Source organism: Rhizopus delemar, genomic scaffold (assembly GCF_000149305.1).
Source record: "Rhizopus delemar RA 99-880 supercont3.2 genomic scaffold, whole genome shotgun sequence".
Taxonomy (NCBI): Eukaryota; Fungi; Mucoromycota; class Mucoromycetes; order Mucorales; family Rhizopodaceae; genus Rhizopus; species Rhizopus delemar.
In genome coordinates, this window is record NW_027137828.1 from 4,642,102 (window position 1) to 4,657,150 (window position 15,049).

General features: G+C 33.0%; 6 protein-coding genes across 6 annotated transcripts; 1 reads left to right on the top strand and 5 right to left on the bottom strand.

Annotated features, from left to right (window-relative positions):
- Positions 1–1,405: 1,405 nt before the first annotated feature.
- On the top strand, positions 1,406–1,990 carry RO3G_04036 (uncharacterized protein; the record flags this gene model as incomplete). The annotated part of the gene is made up of 2 exons (XM_067658626.1): positions 1,406–1,442; positions 1,815–1,990. 2 exons carry the CDS (start codon positions 1,406–1,408, stop codon positions 1,988–1,990), a joined length of 213 nt encoding a protein of 70 aa, XP_067514727.1.
- A 3,147-nt stretch (positions 1,991–5,137) lies between these two features.
- Positions 5,138–6,132, bottom strand: RO3G_04037 (uncharacterized protein; the record flags this gene model as incomplete). The annotated part of the gene is made up of 4 exons (XM_067658627.1): positions 5,138–5,154; positions 5,271–5,729; positions 5,781–5,953; positions 6,002–6,132. 4 exons carry the CDS (start codon positions 6,130–6,132, stop codon positions 5,138–5,140), a joined length of 780 nt encoding a protein of 259 aa, XP_067514728.1.
- Positions 6,133–7,630: 1,498 nt separating this feature from the next.
- On the bottom strand, positions 7,631–8,766 carry RO3G_04038 (uncharacterized protein; the record flags this gene model as incomplete). Its single annotated transcript, XM_067658628.1, has 5 exons — positions 7,631–7,802; positions 7,853–7,894; positions 7,940–8,318; positions 8,380–8,680; positions 8,737–8,766. 5 exons carry the CDS (start codon positions 8,764–8,766, stop codon positions 7,631–7,633), a joined length of 924 nt encoding a protein of 307 aa, XP_067514729.1.
- A 2,373-nt stretch (positions 8,767–11,139) lies between these two features.
- RO3G_04039 (uncharacterized protein) lies at positions 11,140–12,419 on the bottom strand (the record flags this gene model as incomplete). The annotated part of the gene is made up of 7 exons (XM_067658629.1): positions 11,140–11,342; positions 11,420–11,536; positions 11,585–11,624; positions 11,683–11,937; positions 11,981–12,071; positions 12,122–12,153; positions 12,210–12,419. 7 exons carry the CDS (start codon positions 12,417–12,419, stop codon positions 11,140–11,142), a joined length of 948 nt encoding a protein of 315 aa, XP_067514730.1.
- Positions 12,420–12,956: 537 nt separating this feature from the next.
- On the bottom strand, positions 12,957–13,632 carry RO3G_04040 (uncharacterized protein; the record flags this gene model as incomplete). The annotated part of the gene is made up of 4 exons (XM_067658630.1): positions 12,957–13,063; positions 13,115–13,384; positions 13,429–13,506; positions 13,551–13,632. The coding sequence occupies 4 exons, from the start codon at positions 13,630–13,632 to the stop codon at positions 12,957–12,959; spliced, it is 537 nt and encodes a 178-aa protein (XP_067514731.1).
- Positions 13,633–14,348: 716 nt separating this feature from the next.
- Positions 14,349–14,630, bottom strand: RO3G_04041 (uncharacterized protein; the record flags this gene model as incomplete). The annotated part of the gene is made up of 2 exons (XM_067658631.1): positions 14,349–14,362; positions 14,441–14,630. 2 exons carry the CDS (start codon positions 14,628–14,630, stop codon positions 14,349–14,351), a joined length of 204 nt encoding a protein of 67 aa, XP_067514732.1.
- Positions 14,631–15,049: the final 419 nt, after the last annotated feature.

Here is a 15,049-nt window from a genome sequence, read left to right on the forward strand (position 1 = left end):
CGATCCGATGGAAGATGCGTTGACCGAAATCAGTGATCCAAACAAAGTACTTGAAGCCATAACGAGCCAAAAGTCCTACTTGAGTCTCAAATCAGCAGAAAAAAAAACTATAGCAAAAGATACGATAAAAACGCTGTAGAAGTGGCTAAACCGATCGGTAATGACAGCTACAAAGATTACAATGACCAGACCAGAGAGGCATTTATCGACCGAATGATCGAGAGTCCTATGGAAAGAGGAAAAGTGACTTTACATGCAAAGGGTCTTGGAATACATCCTCATATTGCTATGCGCTAGTGGAAGCACTGCCTAGAAACCAGGGAGGTTACTTACAAAAAGTCGCAAAGATATTACGGTCGACCTAGTTCATTTACTCCTGAACATGAGCAGCACATACAGCAAATAGTAGAAAAGACCCACAGCTTTGTGCTGATGACATCATTGACTTCCTGGCATCGCAGTTTGAGGACTTTCAGATCTCCAAGTCTCAAATAAACCACCACTTAAGAAACAATATGTCGATTTCAATCAAAAAACCAACCTTTGATCCTAAGGCAAGGAACTCTGACGATAATTTGCAAACGAGATACGAGTGGTTTATGAAGTGGAAAGGCTCAGATCTAGATTACACCAAGAACTGTGTCTTTATTGATTAGGACGGATTTAACTTCAACATGAGAAACAATTGGGCTAGGGTCGGCTGTAGGAACACTTGTCCTAGTATAAACTGAAAAAACTCGTTCTCTATCCCACACTATTATCGATGCTATACACTGTACTGGCGTTATCCATGTTGTTATGAAAAACTGCCTCCTAAAAAGCAAAGGGCCCCAAAAACTCAAACATCGAAGACGGCCAAACCTAAAGAAGAAAACTTGCAGGAAGCAAAGAGCGGATGGTATTATTATCAAAGAGCCTACTATAGAGTACGTCGATGTTGAGGAGAGTACTTCCATTGAGAACAACAAGCCATTAGCAAAGAGTACAACTACTGCCCAATTTGTAAAATTTATGAATGAGCTTCTTGGTATCATGGACATGGACGAAAGTGCTAGGGTAGTTATCTTGTAATGGATAACTGTACTATTCATAAGCCATCCAATGATAAGAAAAATTGAGAGTGGAGGCTATAGAGTGATGTACTTACTTCCTTACCGGCCAGAGCTAAATCCAATTGAGCAGTTTTGGGTTCCTGTAAAAGGAAAATGGAACGCCACAGGTTGACGAATGAAGAAAATCTATCGCAAAGAATTACAGATACATGTAACAACATACGTCTCAGTGATCTCCAGGGATTCTATAGACACTCCAAGCGCCAAATCCTCAACTGTTATAACAAAACAAACTTATAATTAGCTGCTTACTTTAATAAACATTTCACTTATATCTACATGACACTCTTACAATGAAACCAACAAGTAGTATTTTTTTTAAGAGACAAAGTAAAATTCTGAAAGCAACAGTTATTTGCTAATAAACAGCCAGTCATTTTTCAGTTAGCACCATTTATGCAAATTGATCAACCGCACTGTAATTGTTTTTTTCATTCATGGCTCTTTCCGACAAAATACCTAACCAGTCGGTCAACGCAACCACGCAGCGAATACAGGCACCAGAGCCTCCTACTAAATTAATCGATATGCTCTGGTCCCAAACAGTGGCCAGGAAGTGAATATCGCTCATGCATGATAGCTCAGAATATAATATTTGTAACTGCAAACAGCACAGAATGACTTATTCTAGTATGGGGATCAGTGCGCTCTCCAGGTAGTGTCCTTCTGGACATGACTGGTAGATCTAAATCGTTCGTGTAGCTCATATCCTTGCACCTACCGAAGAAGGCAGTCGAAAGATTGCTGAAACCAACTTTAATCCATTAGGTTCTGACATCGCTCATATTCTCAAAAATGGCATTACCTTTGAAAATGACGCAGTTAAACCTTTGCCTTGTCGAGCCTTAGATCCAACTGTCTATCTGGTTCGACTTTGACTATTTACCTTTCCTTTCCTAATTAGGATATTCTTAAGGGGAGCAAATGAAAATGAGCTTGGAAGATTATGGCTTTGTGCTTGATTCGGTGTCCTATGAGTATCACATTCCAGCACCTATATGGATACAGGTTTTACTATTCTGAGAATCTCTAAAGATGATGACAGGTGATCTCCCCGTTCATCACCTTCCTTGGTATTAGTCGGAAGATAAAGGAGTTTATGCATTGCGGAGTAGTATGCCTGTTTATTGCCGCTGACTGCACAAATCATAAGAATAAATCTTGTAAAAAGACTAGAAATGTTTCTACTGTACCACATGATAGAGCGGATTAAGGCGAAGCACAGTAAGCCTCGGCTTACACTAACGCTATGTCTATGTCTTATCCACCTAAAATCTCTAGTCCTATGGAGTGTAGATGCTCTCTCAACATAAACTGGACAACAACCCAAGAACCCATCCGACAACTTTGGCGACAATTGAAGATGACTCGATATTGGTAGATATTCAGCTGCTAGGTTTAAGGACTGCTCGACCATAAACCAATGTAGTATTCTTATCATATGCTTGTTTTCACTTGCACGCAGTTTCGTATTAAAATTAGCAGCATCTTTTTGCTTTGGAAGCTTTTCTATTAGAAAATAAAAGTTCCTAGTGCTCTCCCTCCATGTATATATTGTATTGTGTAAACCTTCCTTCATTGATGCTTTCTTCATAATAGTGCCTCAAAATCAAGTTTTTATTATAAATAGATTTGCGGATAGTTGTTAAATTAACCAATCAAAAGGATGGGATCCTCAATAAAACTTGTTGCTTAATCACAAGCTTCATCTAAAATATTGCCTCTACTGTCCTTGTGAAAAAATCGTATGACTAAAAACTAATAAAGGCGCTGAAGAGTAGACTTGATTCAGTAAAGTGATCAGTTCAGATTGATTTTCTTTAACCAAACAAATTTCTTTTTTGGGTAAGTTTTTAAATGAAAAAATACATGGTTTAAAATTAGTTGAATGTAGTACATTGTACTCAGCATAAATGTAACACAAGTCAAGGTAATGCAATCTGTCAATCATGTCATCCCATTCTTTACTTTCTAATCTATTTAACCATTTATTTTATTTCTTTTCATTAAAAATAAGCGAAAAAAAAATACATTTTGATAGATACCTTTGCAACAAGGGATCAATATAAGATACCATTTATTTTTTAAACAGACAAAAAGCTTTTTTTTTAAACGAGGATACATATATTCGGATAAATGTTTTTACGAGCTTAAAATTCAGAAACGTACAATAAAGCAGATTGGAGTCTCTTGTGGTAAATACGGCAGAAACTCATATCATAGTTTCGCTTGTCATATTTGAGCTGAGAATGTTAAAACTTACAAATATATGATCTATCACTGATAAATCAAGTCATCAGTCGGCATGAATTCAAATTAAAGTTATACAGCACGTTCTTTCTTCTTCATTGAACTCTTTTTCTTTCTCCTCTTTTGTTATCTAATTCACCTCAAATATCAATAAAGCCTTAAAGCCAAACATAGATTTACCAAGCTTCATCTTGGAGGTTCATTTGCATAAAGAAGTATTACATACTGATTTGGTGTTTAAATAGCTTCTTATGGAGGATGAGCGAGTAGAACGATACATCAATCGTTCTTTCTTTTTTGGGGAGGACTGGTACTTTTTCTTCAGGGGGAAAGAATTAGGTATGCTTAGCATCTTTCTATTTTCAGTAATTAGAGATAAACTGAAGGCTGTAACAAATTAATCTGAAAGTAGTGAATAATAAAAAATAGAGAAAGGAGGGTTACAGCAGGCTTGAAAGCTTTACTAAGTTGACATGATCTCCTTTGTGTAAATTGAAGGTTCATTCCCACTTAGTGAAAAAAGAGATATGTTAGATATGGTTTTTCCAATGACTTAAATATAATACTTTTGTACAAGGAAGAGAAATGTGGAGTGGGTTTGTGTTATGGTAAAACAGAATAACAAACAGTTGTATAACACAACTGTTCCCATGTTCTGTCTTTTTCTGTCAAAGGAGGATTTTCAAATCAGGAGAAAAAACGAATAGGCTTTTTTTTGGGGTGAGGACTATTTAAGTTATTTGTATGGAAAAAGACTATTTTGTAAGCTAATAATATGAGTGGGGATATTATGTAAAAAAAAAAGTTTTCTTGCTAGTCCTTGAAACAGTAAGATCTTATACAAAGTTTCAAATAATAAAAATATCATTCTGTGTTTAATAGAACAATAATTATTATTAAGAAATGAAAAGAGTAGCAGAAAAATTAAAAAGTAAAAAGACTTACGGTTATAATCTATTGAAATGAATTAAAGTTATACAAGAGGAAAGATTGCAATATGTATATCTCACACATTAAGCTGCTTTTTAAATAACCACAATATAACAAGATTACAGTCTATCAGAAGAATGTAAACAAGTCATTTGCTCTGTTTATGGGCTCAGCAAATTAACCACCACACACTTAATTTTTTAGCTGCAAGAATCTTATCTTTGTACACAATGTCATGATTAAAGACTTGTTTCAATAAACGACTTGATGATGTACAACAGGATGAGTCATTCATATCAGATAAACCATTCAGTAAGAAACAGTATGGATTTCTGAGCTTATAATCAAATCATCTTATGTTGCTCATTGCAGCTTTTTATCACCCAATACTTATGATGTCCTCTCTTACTCAAATGACAAGTGATTGTGTTGCATATATTACATCTCAGCCAATACTATATATTGCCCACAGTTATGCTTTCTGCTGTAAAAATACCGATGCTTCCTATGACGAGTACAATGATATATCCTAGGATGGTTATAATGAGTATCATTTACGTCAGAAAAAGAAAAGTATGTTTGTAGGATTGAAACGCTTATTTTGAAATGTTACATGATGATTACCGTAAATAGAAAAAACACGAGAAAGATCGTTTGTTTTGCTAAATCCATTCACATGAAGTGTTTTTTATGAAAGAGGGTCCTGTTTTTTATTTGGGCATAAAAATATAGAATCTTTATTTACAATAAAATGGGGATTACAGATCAAAACAATGGTGAGGGAAATGGATACAAATATAGAGAGAATAAGAGGCATCATAGTTTGTTGATAATAGCATGTGGGTTTAAATAAAGGGTATAGCTAGTTGATAGATCAATAAAAGTACTTGTTGCTGTTCCAATTATAAAATATATCTAAATCTTCTTCTTTTTTTGGTTTATATCAAATTTCTTAATAAAAATAAAGTTAAAACTTACCATTAAAAGTAACGGCATTACTTGGTTGCTGCTGTTGTTGTTGTTGTATACTTGAAGAAAAGGCGTTGTTAAAGATGTTATAGCCATATGGATCTTGTTCCCGATGAAAGGATATTGGTAGTGAAGACTGCTCCAGTAAGTTTACTTGTTCTTCACAGATATTAGGAGTAGGATCGTCCGCTGGAAGGATTGGTTGAAGAACGGTTTTGCTAGAACTCGCGGAAGATCTCCTCGTTGTTTCCTCTTTCTTTTTCTTTTTACGAGGATTTTCTTCTAAGGAATCTGCTGATTTTATTTTTTTATGATTGGGAGAGTTAGATAGCGGTCGCTTTTTTGAAGAGTTGCGTGTTCTTGATTCATTTTTTTTCTCATTTGCTTGTCTTAACAAGCGTTCATTTTCTTGACGAAGTGCTGATAATTGATCTTTATATTCAAGTTCTCTTTGCTCCGCTGTTGAAACTATAAACAAGTTTAGTAACATGTTCTATAAACAGATCTTTATTCTCCTACCAAACTCGAGGGATTTTGCAACAATCATACTCTTGCTCGGTCTTTTGACTTGTTGTAAAGCAGGTAAAACATGAGCCAGTTCTTGAAATTTGGAATTAAGACCTTCTCTTCTTTGCCTTTCCAAAGCATTATGAGCAGACCTTTTCGCTAAATAAGTCAAGTCTTTTTCTTGACTATTAATGATAGAGTGAGAAACAAGGAAAGCCAAAGGGTTTATTTACCTTTCATTTATTTCAGCAGGATAAGCAGCACTATTTGGATAAGAAGGGGTTCTTTGGCGTGATAAAGGGTAGGGAAAAGATACTGAATGTTGTGGTGGAGTAGAAGAAGTGGACTTTTTTCTGTTCATCATATTTTCTAAAAGAAAAGGAGAAAAAAAAAAAAAAAAAAAAAAGAAAAAAAAAGAATAAATAAATTATGTGTGAGAGCGTATGTTTATAAAAAAGTTTAAAAAAAAAGTTTAATTTAATGTAAGTCGGAAAACTACAACTACAAAAGAAAGAGAAAAAGAAAGAGAGCATGTAACTGCTTATAGTGATCGATTGGGTCTTTATACAAACAATAAAAAGATCACCAATAAATACCAAAGATATTTAAATCGTCACATTAATTTACATTTATTCAATTTGCATTGACACAAACATATTGATGTTTGGTTTACTACATAAACAAAATGAGAAAACAATAAGAAAAAAGCAAATATAAAGGCACGATAGTAATTTTTATAATGTGGCTCTCCTTTTTTTTTTTCTTATTTTCTTAGAATAAATAAAAATATTAAATGATTCCCCAATTATAAAACAAGTAAATCAATTGGGAACTGGGGTATAAACAGTTTGGGGAGTGACGAGTAGACAATTAAGTAATAGAAAATAGTTGATCCACGTGTAAACAACAATGTACGCTTCATTGTGGAGTGCTTTTATTCTTTTATTTTTTTTACACAGAAAAAAACCTTCAAAAGACAAAAATTAAAAAAAAAAACCAAAAATAAACCCTATATTTTTCACTGTAAAATATGACAAGAAAATAGGAGGGAAAACCAGAGAGTGAAAAAGAAAGTTTCTTTCAAGCTGTCAGTGCAAAAAAAGGAAAGATTCTTGAGTGTTACACTGTCCTACCTTGTGTCCCAAGCATGGTCAAGTTTAGACAGGGCATAATATACCTCCTTTAAAAGAAATAGAAAAGTAATGATATAAAAAAATATTTTTATAACATATTTTATAGCTAAAACTTACTTTTGTTTTCTTGTATAAACTTCTACTGGTTGTTCTGTGTTCTTTCTTCCTTTTATCATTTTGTTTTTTTAATTGAATGTTCAAATTAGGCAATAAGAAGAGGGGGCTCAGACATTTACGATCGATCCCTTATATGCATTGATGTACTACACACATTTTCATAAAAGTTAATTTCCTGTGTCCATTTTCATTTTAACTTGTTGTACACACAAAAAGATTGTCTTTGCATTTAGTATTGCATGTGAAAAGAAAAAGGGTTTGTATTCATGAAATATAAATAGGGCATGTATTTTCTTTTCATTTTAATAAAAGTAAGTTTTCGTATTCTGGTATTCCCCTAAATTTATTCTTTAAAAGTGACTATTTGCAATTATATTGACTAATAGAATGACAAATGATTTATACATGTGTATGATGTCCAACCCTACAATCATATCAAGTTAAAATGATTATCTGTGTAAATGTGAGTTTGCACGAGCTAAATTATATGATCAATTTACATTGTTTATCAATGCGAACTGTATTTACCCCTTTAGATTGTGATCTGTTAAATGTCTGTGGAAGTGCTTATACTTAAAGGGAATTAAACATATTCTTTTTACCCCACATTATTTATTTATTATTGGAGGATGTTACACTTAAAAGGGCAAAATTACGTATTAATAAATTAAACAAGGAACCAAAGAATAGAGCAATGACAGTGCAAGTTAACGTAATCACATTATAAGGCATACTGAAATCAGGTGTAGGCAAAACAACAAGCAGCGTGTCTGTATAAATTCTCCTATTATATACGTTTAACGAGACTTTTTCCTATTTCTCATAACAACTTACATCAAGTTTTGTTCAGGGTCTTTTGTTGTTAACACGGCAGATCTATACACGGATAAGTAAAAGACATAAGCCATACTACACACTTACCCAACATCAAATCCTCTATTAGCATCTGGTCTATGTTCAGTGTATTTCAGGAATACTTTATCAAAATCCATTGTCATGGTAACAATAGAATCAGGAGGTAACAGCATTTCGCATTCAATTGTACTAGGTCTCTTACGATCAATAGCTGGTTGATAATACATCTGTTGAATGACATCATCTCTATTTCCGCTACCAATGACATTCACTTGAAGTGTGTGCAAATAAAGTTTGAGGTACCAAGGAATTGAATCATAATACACAATAGGCACCGAATCTGTTTTGTGTCTATTATAGATCGTAACCTTTAATCCTCCTCTTTCTTGTCCATATTCAGTGAGGTATCTTGATACGTAAATTGTTGTCCTTTTGGGCTCGAGAGCTATTCATACTTTATAAGCAAAAAAAAAAAAAAAAAAAAAAAAAAGATTAAATAATTTTACGATATTGAAATGAATTTTCATAATGCCATGTCATGCTGATATCTAGAAGCTCCTGTGTTAAGTCATAAATGGCACTGTTATTATTTATCTGGTACGTTGATGGTTTTAATTCGTATTGATCGCCTGCATGATCTAAATCCACACTTATTCTGCTTTCCTTAGCTAATGGGCAAGCATTTTTCAATTGACGATCAAAAACAGTAGACAGTGACCAATCTCTACGGCTTGTTTCTCTTACTGGATCCATGACTGTGGTGATTGTTTGAATCAATTCTAGTTCACGTTCATTACACAGCTCATCCTACATATGTCATATTGGTTCACTCTCAGAAAATAATGTGAATGATTTTATCTTACTGAACAAATAGATTTTGCATGGACGGCCATTGTATGAAAATTGGAATTATATATCTTGTGAGGATTTAATAATACAGATATTCCAGACTAGATAATCTAGAATGAGCTCTTTTTGTTATGGATATTGCAATTAGACGATACCTTTGCTTTACAAGGTAATAATTTAATCCAAGGCGTTAGATTCTCTGTACAAACGTTTTCATGTGGTAAAGATCCATATCTCAGCTGCTCATTCTTTTTGCTGTTTGATTGAAAGCTAAGTCTAGGTTCTGTAGTAATTGTTTCATCTATAAAATTAAGTGATGCACAGAATAAACCTGATAAAGTATTTGTCAATGCTTTCCAAGTCGTGTCTACTCTATATATAATAATTATCAGCTTTATTTACTTCCTTCATCAATCTGCCTTACTCGCCAAGATCCTTTATCCATGCCCAAAATTCTACACCTGTGCCTGACGATAGAGTGGGCGGGTACCCCCACTCTTCATGATTCCATCTTCCTTGAGTAAACGAAAGATGCATCTCACTAACAGAATGAGCATCTAATACTTGACCAATAGCTTTTGGATACAGTCCATAATCTAGAACTTTTCAAAACATTAATTCTATTTTTTTGGCATCTTTAATTTCTTACGTGGAGACTTGACGTTTTTCACTTTTGTTATAAATTCAAAATGAGCTAATAGCTTACCATCAGGTAACTGACTCAAGCTAAGGTTTTCTTTATATTCTTCATTTTTTGATAATTGAGCACTAATCGCATTAATACTGCATAGTAGAATAAGACTTATTTGTGGTAATCGCATGTGCACGAGAAAGAAAAAGAGAGTATAGCGGACTTTTTTTTGTCTCTCATACACTTGAACTTATAATCGCCTCACTCTTGAGTTTCTTTTTTTAATTCGTTACAATGAAGCGAAAGGAACGATATAAAAGAAAACAAGCAAAAAAGAGACATTCCAAAGGAGTAGAAGCAGCGCATGAAAATGAAGAGTTTAAGGTGCTTTTTAAGATTAACCAAGCTTTGAGTACAAAAAATTATGCTTTATTAAGAGAGATTGGACAAGACACTGGCTTTATAAATAATCCACTGAGGAGAAGAGTATGGTAATAGCTATAAAAAGACATTGTCAAGTGCACACGTAAACAATAATTAGGCCGTTTTTGTTACATTTCTCGGAAAGGAAGATTAAAAAGGAGGGCTCTTTGAATAGTAAAAGCAAACAATAATAATAACAATAATGCATTATTAAGTAATTTGTATCAGTACCTCATAAGGATGAAGAACAAGTGAAACTAGACGTAGCTAGATCCTTTAATTCATATCCAAAAAGTATAAGCAGAATGAAATGATATAAAAAGAGAGAGAGAGGGGGGAGATGGAAAAGAGATACTGATTTATTAGCAGATATTAGTGAAGAAGAGAAAGCAAGGCTACAGGTACAATTGCACAGAATAATCATTCATGTCTTAAGGTCCTATCCTTCTCTACATTATTATCAAGTAAGCAATAAGGATAAACCTCAAGTAGGTTTTGCTAATTAGATGGTAGGGATTCCATGATATATGTTCAGTATTTTTATTACTTTTTGGAGAGAAATATGCGTGTCAAATGATTGAAAGGGTGTCATTATTTTATTTACGGGACATGATGTTTAATTCTTTAGAGCCAGTCATGAAGCAGTTGACTATAATCGATACCATTGTTCGCTTAGAAGATAATGAATTACATGAATTTATTACAGAGTAAATAATTAAGAGTTCAAAGACCACCAATTTATTTTATAATACATAGGGCAGGTGTATTACCATACTATGCTTTATCTTGGGTTATAACTTGGTGTAGTCATGACCTTGACGATCTAGAACAAATAACCAGATTGTTTGATCTATTTTTAACTTGTAATCCGTTCACAGTCATTTATTTTGCTGCTGCTGTTGTATTGTCTAGAAGACAGGGGATCTTGGCTCTTGATTGTGACACAAGCACGGTTCACAGTTTTCTGACAAAGCTCCCACGCGATTTGGATGTTGATAAAATGTGCGAAAAGACAAGGGAACTATCGAGTAAATACGGTGTGTATGATATACAGTGTAAGAGCACGATCGCACTCGATCAATTCTCTGCGGTAAACCGATTTGAACAAGACTGGCAAAGTATGAGTGATTTGAATGAAGAAGTTGAACGGGTGATACGAATTTTACGGGAAGAAAGATATGATAAGCCGATAGAATTTAGTTTAGCTAAAGAACAACATGAACATTCCTTATTAAATCAACTATTGGGAAGAAAAGAGATTTACACCATCTTTACATTGGGTGCAAGTATAGGCTTACTTGCTTTATGGATAGCAAACTCAAATTTAATAAAGTAAAATGAATGAGCTGAAAGGAAATTATTATTAAACAGTACTTTTTTTAGATAAAATGGATACCACATCCCAACGAGGTTCTGGTGATTTTTGACATTCTTTCACTACTTGTTCCAAGAAATCAGGATATTGCTGGCTTGTCAAATTTAAATGATCTTGTAAAAAAGGTTGGCAATTTTTGAATATATTTTTAATGTCCCACAAAAATTCACGATTAAGATGATCGGGACGGCCTACAATTTGTATTTATTGTCATTTGTTGGCTTGTGTGTTTTTTTTACAAGTATTTTTTATTTTGCGCATGTCTTACCAGGGTATGTATGCTTTTTTGTGTAGCAAACTATCTCTAAACCTGTATTTTGGATAAATTCCTTCATTTTATCCGCAATACAAGGTTCTTGATCACGTTCAATTAACCTCTCTGTAACTACCAAGAGCATATTAGAATAAAATGATATTATACACTTTAACTTACACACTTGACTTGCCCATTGTATAAACTCATTTCCATAAAGCTACTGATTGTTAAATGTATTCTATATATAATTGTCTATTACTTACAAGCATGCTTACTTCTCTTGATAAAAACAATCCACCTGGTTTAATAACACGTTTGATTTCTTTTAATAGTGGAATCCACTGATCCTTTTTGAGTGCTAATATAAAGAGAGTAAGGTTGGCCATATCAAACGTATCATCTTCAAATGGTAATCCTTCTAATATATTGACTATTTTAAATGTAACATTGACTGGCCTGATATTATTTGGGAATATATCACACATATCAATCCCAATAAATTCACTATTTGGATATTCTGTAGCCATATCCTATTCACATTATTAACATTTCCTCTTGTTATATAAAAGTTACCATAATCCAAGTTCCCGGTCCACAACCTAAATCTAATATCTTTGCTCCTTTGTCAAGATCAATATGATCAAGCGCTTCTTTTGGTATATTTCTATTCTATATTTTAATAAACTCTATTTTTTTTTTTTTTTCCCTATTTACCCTTCAAGTAATGTTTTTAAAGCAAAATGTTGCTATATAAAATAATAAGTACCCCTTTTCCTCTCTCAATTATTATCAATAGTATTACTCCAACAAGTCTATCTATTTCTTCATCATCATTTGGTAACCAATAAACTGAAGATGATTCACCGTGATATTTTCTACCTCTGACTATTACACTGTCTGTTGATGTAGTAGGTGATCTCGTTGATATCGGTGTATTATATTTAGGTGTTTGCTTTGAAGATAATGAAGAAACTCTCTTTTTCTTTTGATACTGTGAAATACTTGATCCCATTTTTTATTATTAAAGAATTTTTTTTGAGGAAAAAAAAAAAAAAAAATGAAAAAAAGTTTAAAAATACGATTTTTTATTGTACAACTAACTTTGTTTTAATACAACTATTGTTACCTGTTACAACTGCAAGTACTTTTTTTTTATTGAGGTAAATAGAGTCTATGTTTAGCAATATAGTCTATCACTGGATTAGGTAATAGATACTTGATGGACATGCCCCGTTTAACAAATAATCTACCATGTATTATGTAAGCTACTATAAACTATTTTTATTATCATTATTTACCTGACTTTAGTTGAACTAATATCATTATGAATTAACTGTTTAATAATTACAACATTTTTCTATATAAAATAAAAACATGAGACGCTAAAGAATTTTTTTTTTTTTTACAAAGAATTACTCGATGTTCATAAAGCACATCATGGGATAATAAGAAGCCATAAACATCCGTGCCTGTTCTTTCTATAATAACGCATCCATATCCGCCCACAATATGATGAAGCTAATTGTACTTAGCAATAGAAATCATATAATCATATCAATGCCCTTACATCTTCAGATGTCCAAACACCAGGATGTCCAAATGATGCCATTAAATCACCGCCAGCTAATAACATAATCTTGATCTTTTTAATTTCACCTACGATTTATATTGAATTCATATTCAAAACATTTGCTTGTGATTGTTTACCAGAGTCTGTTTTTATGCCTCCGCCTGGTTGATTTAGTTCTTTATCAAAATGGTCAAGTACAACTGCTGTTCTTTGATAAACTTTTTGTCGTGACTCCCATGAGTCTACCATAAGCCAATCTGATGTACTGTCTACTGCTAATTGACACATGTTTACTCGATGATATGCTTCTGTTAATCCCTCTTTTGCATATGTATCAGATACAGGTGAATAATAACCTGCTATCAATTCATATTCTTTATTTTCTCGAAAATGATCCTTTGCCATCTCTATTAATTGTTAAATAATACTCTTTTTGCTTTGTTTCTTTTACCAAACATTCTTAAATGTAAATATGTAATAGGTGAATATGAACCACAAGCTACAATCACCAATGGTGTTTTGTTTTCGTCTATTGAAGAAATTAAATATTATTCTTTTCTTATTTTAATATACCTTTCATTATATTTGGCAGTCTTTCTTTAGGAAAATGATATTTTTCTTGAATGCTGTCATTAGTTTCAGTATGTGAAGTCATTGCTTTATTAAATAGATAAGAAAAAAAAAAGAAAGAGACTTGACTTATACATCGCTGAATTTAAAATAAAAGTTACACCAAATTATACTATTTTTGCTTTTTTTTTTGTGTATGAGGATTTTATTTGGATGCCGCACTTTTTGCTAGTCATCATAAGAAACATTTTTTTAATAACAGGGCTTAAAACCCACGAACAAACAAACAGAAAACGACCATGGTGACTGGAATATGTGCTACCAGACATAAGACTAATTCAGCAGAAAGAAATTGACCACTTCGCTAGGGGACTTTGCCCCTATGTACAGTAAGCCAATACAGTCAATCCGGAAATGATTGGCGGAATTTTTTTGGTCTGTCCTTTTTAGCTAATTAAATTGACGGCTTTAATTGAATATAGTATCGGCTTAATCTAACTTGCATTGACGCTTCGATTTCCTAATTTGTCGTCTTCAAGTCTTTTACAGTGCTTCCCAATCTCAATAATTATTGTTTCGAGTTCATGTTGATCAGCTTTGAAAAATTATTTTGGCATTTATATGATCAAGTAATTCCATTCAAATTGGGCAATTCTTTGAACAAAAAGTGCTACAATGATACTGTATTATTTTAATATGGGCATGATAAAATAAGGATTAGATTTACTATAGTAGACCTTGATCAAAAAAAGATATTATTAGAGAATTATGATGCCTTAATAATGTATTCAATTCTTCACATTAAATATATTTCACTATACAATAGCCATAGTCATCATGATAAACAATAAGTCATGTTCATAATCATAATAATCATAATATTAGTAACTTACTACATACTAGGGAGGTTTCATAGGTGCAATCTAGGGAAGAGCCTTCGGAACTATCAACATGCAAATGAGCAATATTTTGAACCAAAGCATCACGCCAAGAAATAGCCTTTTTCAATTCAGGAAAAACCAGCTTCAATTCTTCGGGTGTTTTGGGAGACTGTATTTTGGCGTGCCTGGTATATATATGCATGCAGTTATCCAGTAACGATGATGTTTCAAAGCAAAGTATTGATTTATGAAATAAAACAATGAACACTTTTGGTGTCTTCCCGTTTTTTTTTGTTTTTGCAGCCATCTCGTTTAGCGTCCTTAAAGCATTTCGACCTTTAAAGTATCATTATTAACCTTATCATCATTGCATTTTGCATCGCCAAACCCTGCAAGCGCCATTGGCTCCAGAATACCGTCGTAAAAAATGACACCATAAAAAAAATGTCGGTTTGTAAAATTCGTTTGGATTTCAAGCCATTTTGTAGAGAGTGAGCGAAACTTCATGAACAGGGCACTCAGCATTGGTACAGCAACTGAGAAAGCGCACGTTCTTTTATAGTACTCGTTTGAAACCAATGGACCATTAAATTCTAGAAGATTCAAACTGAAAAAAAAATA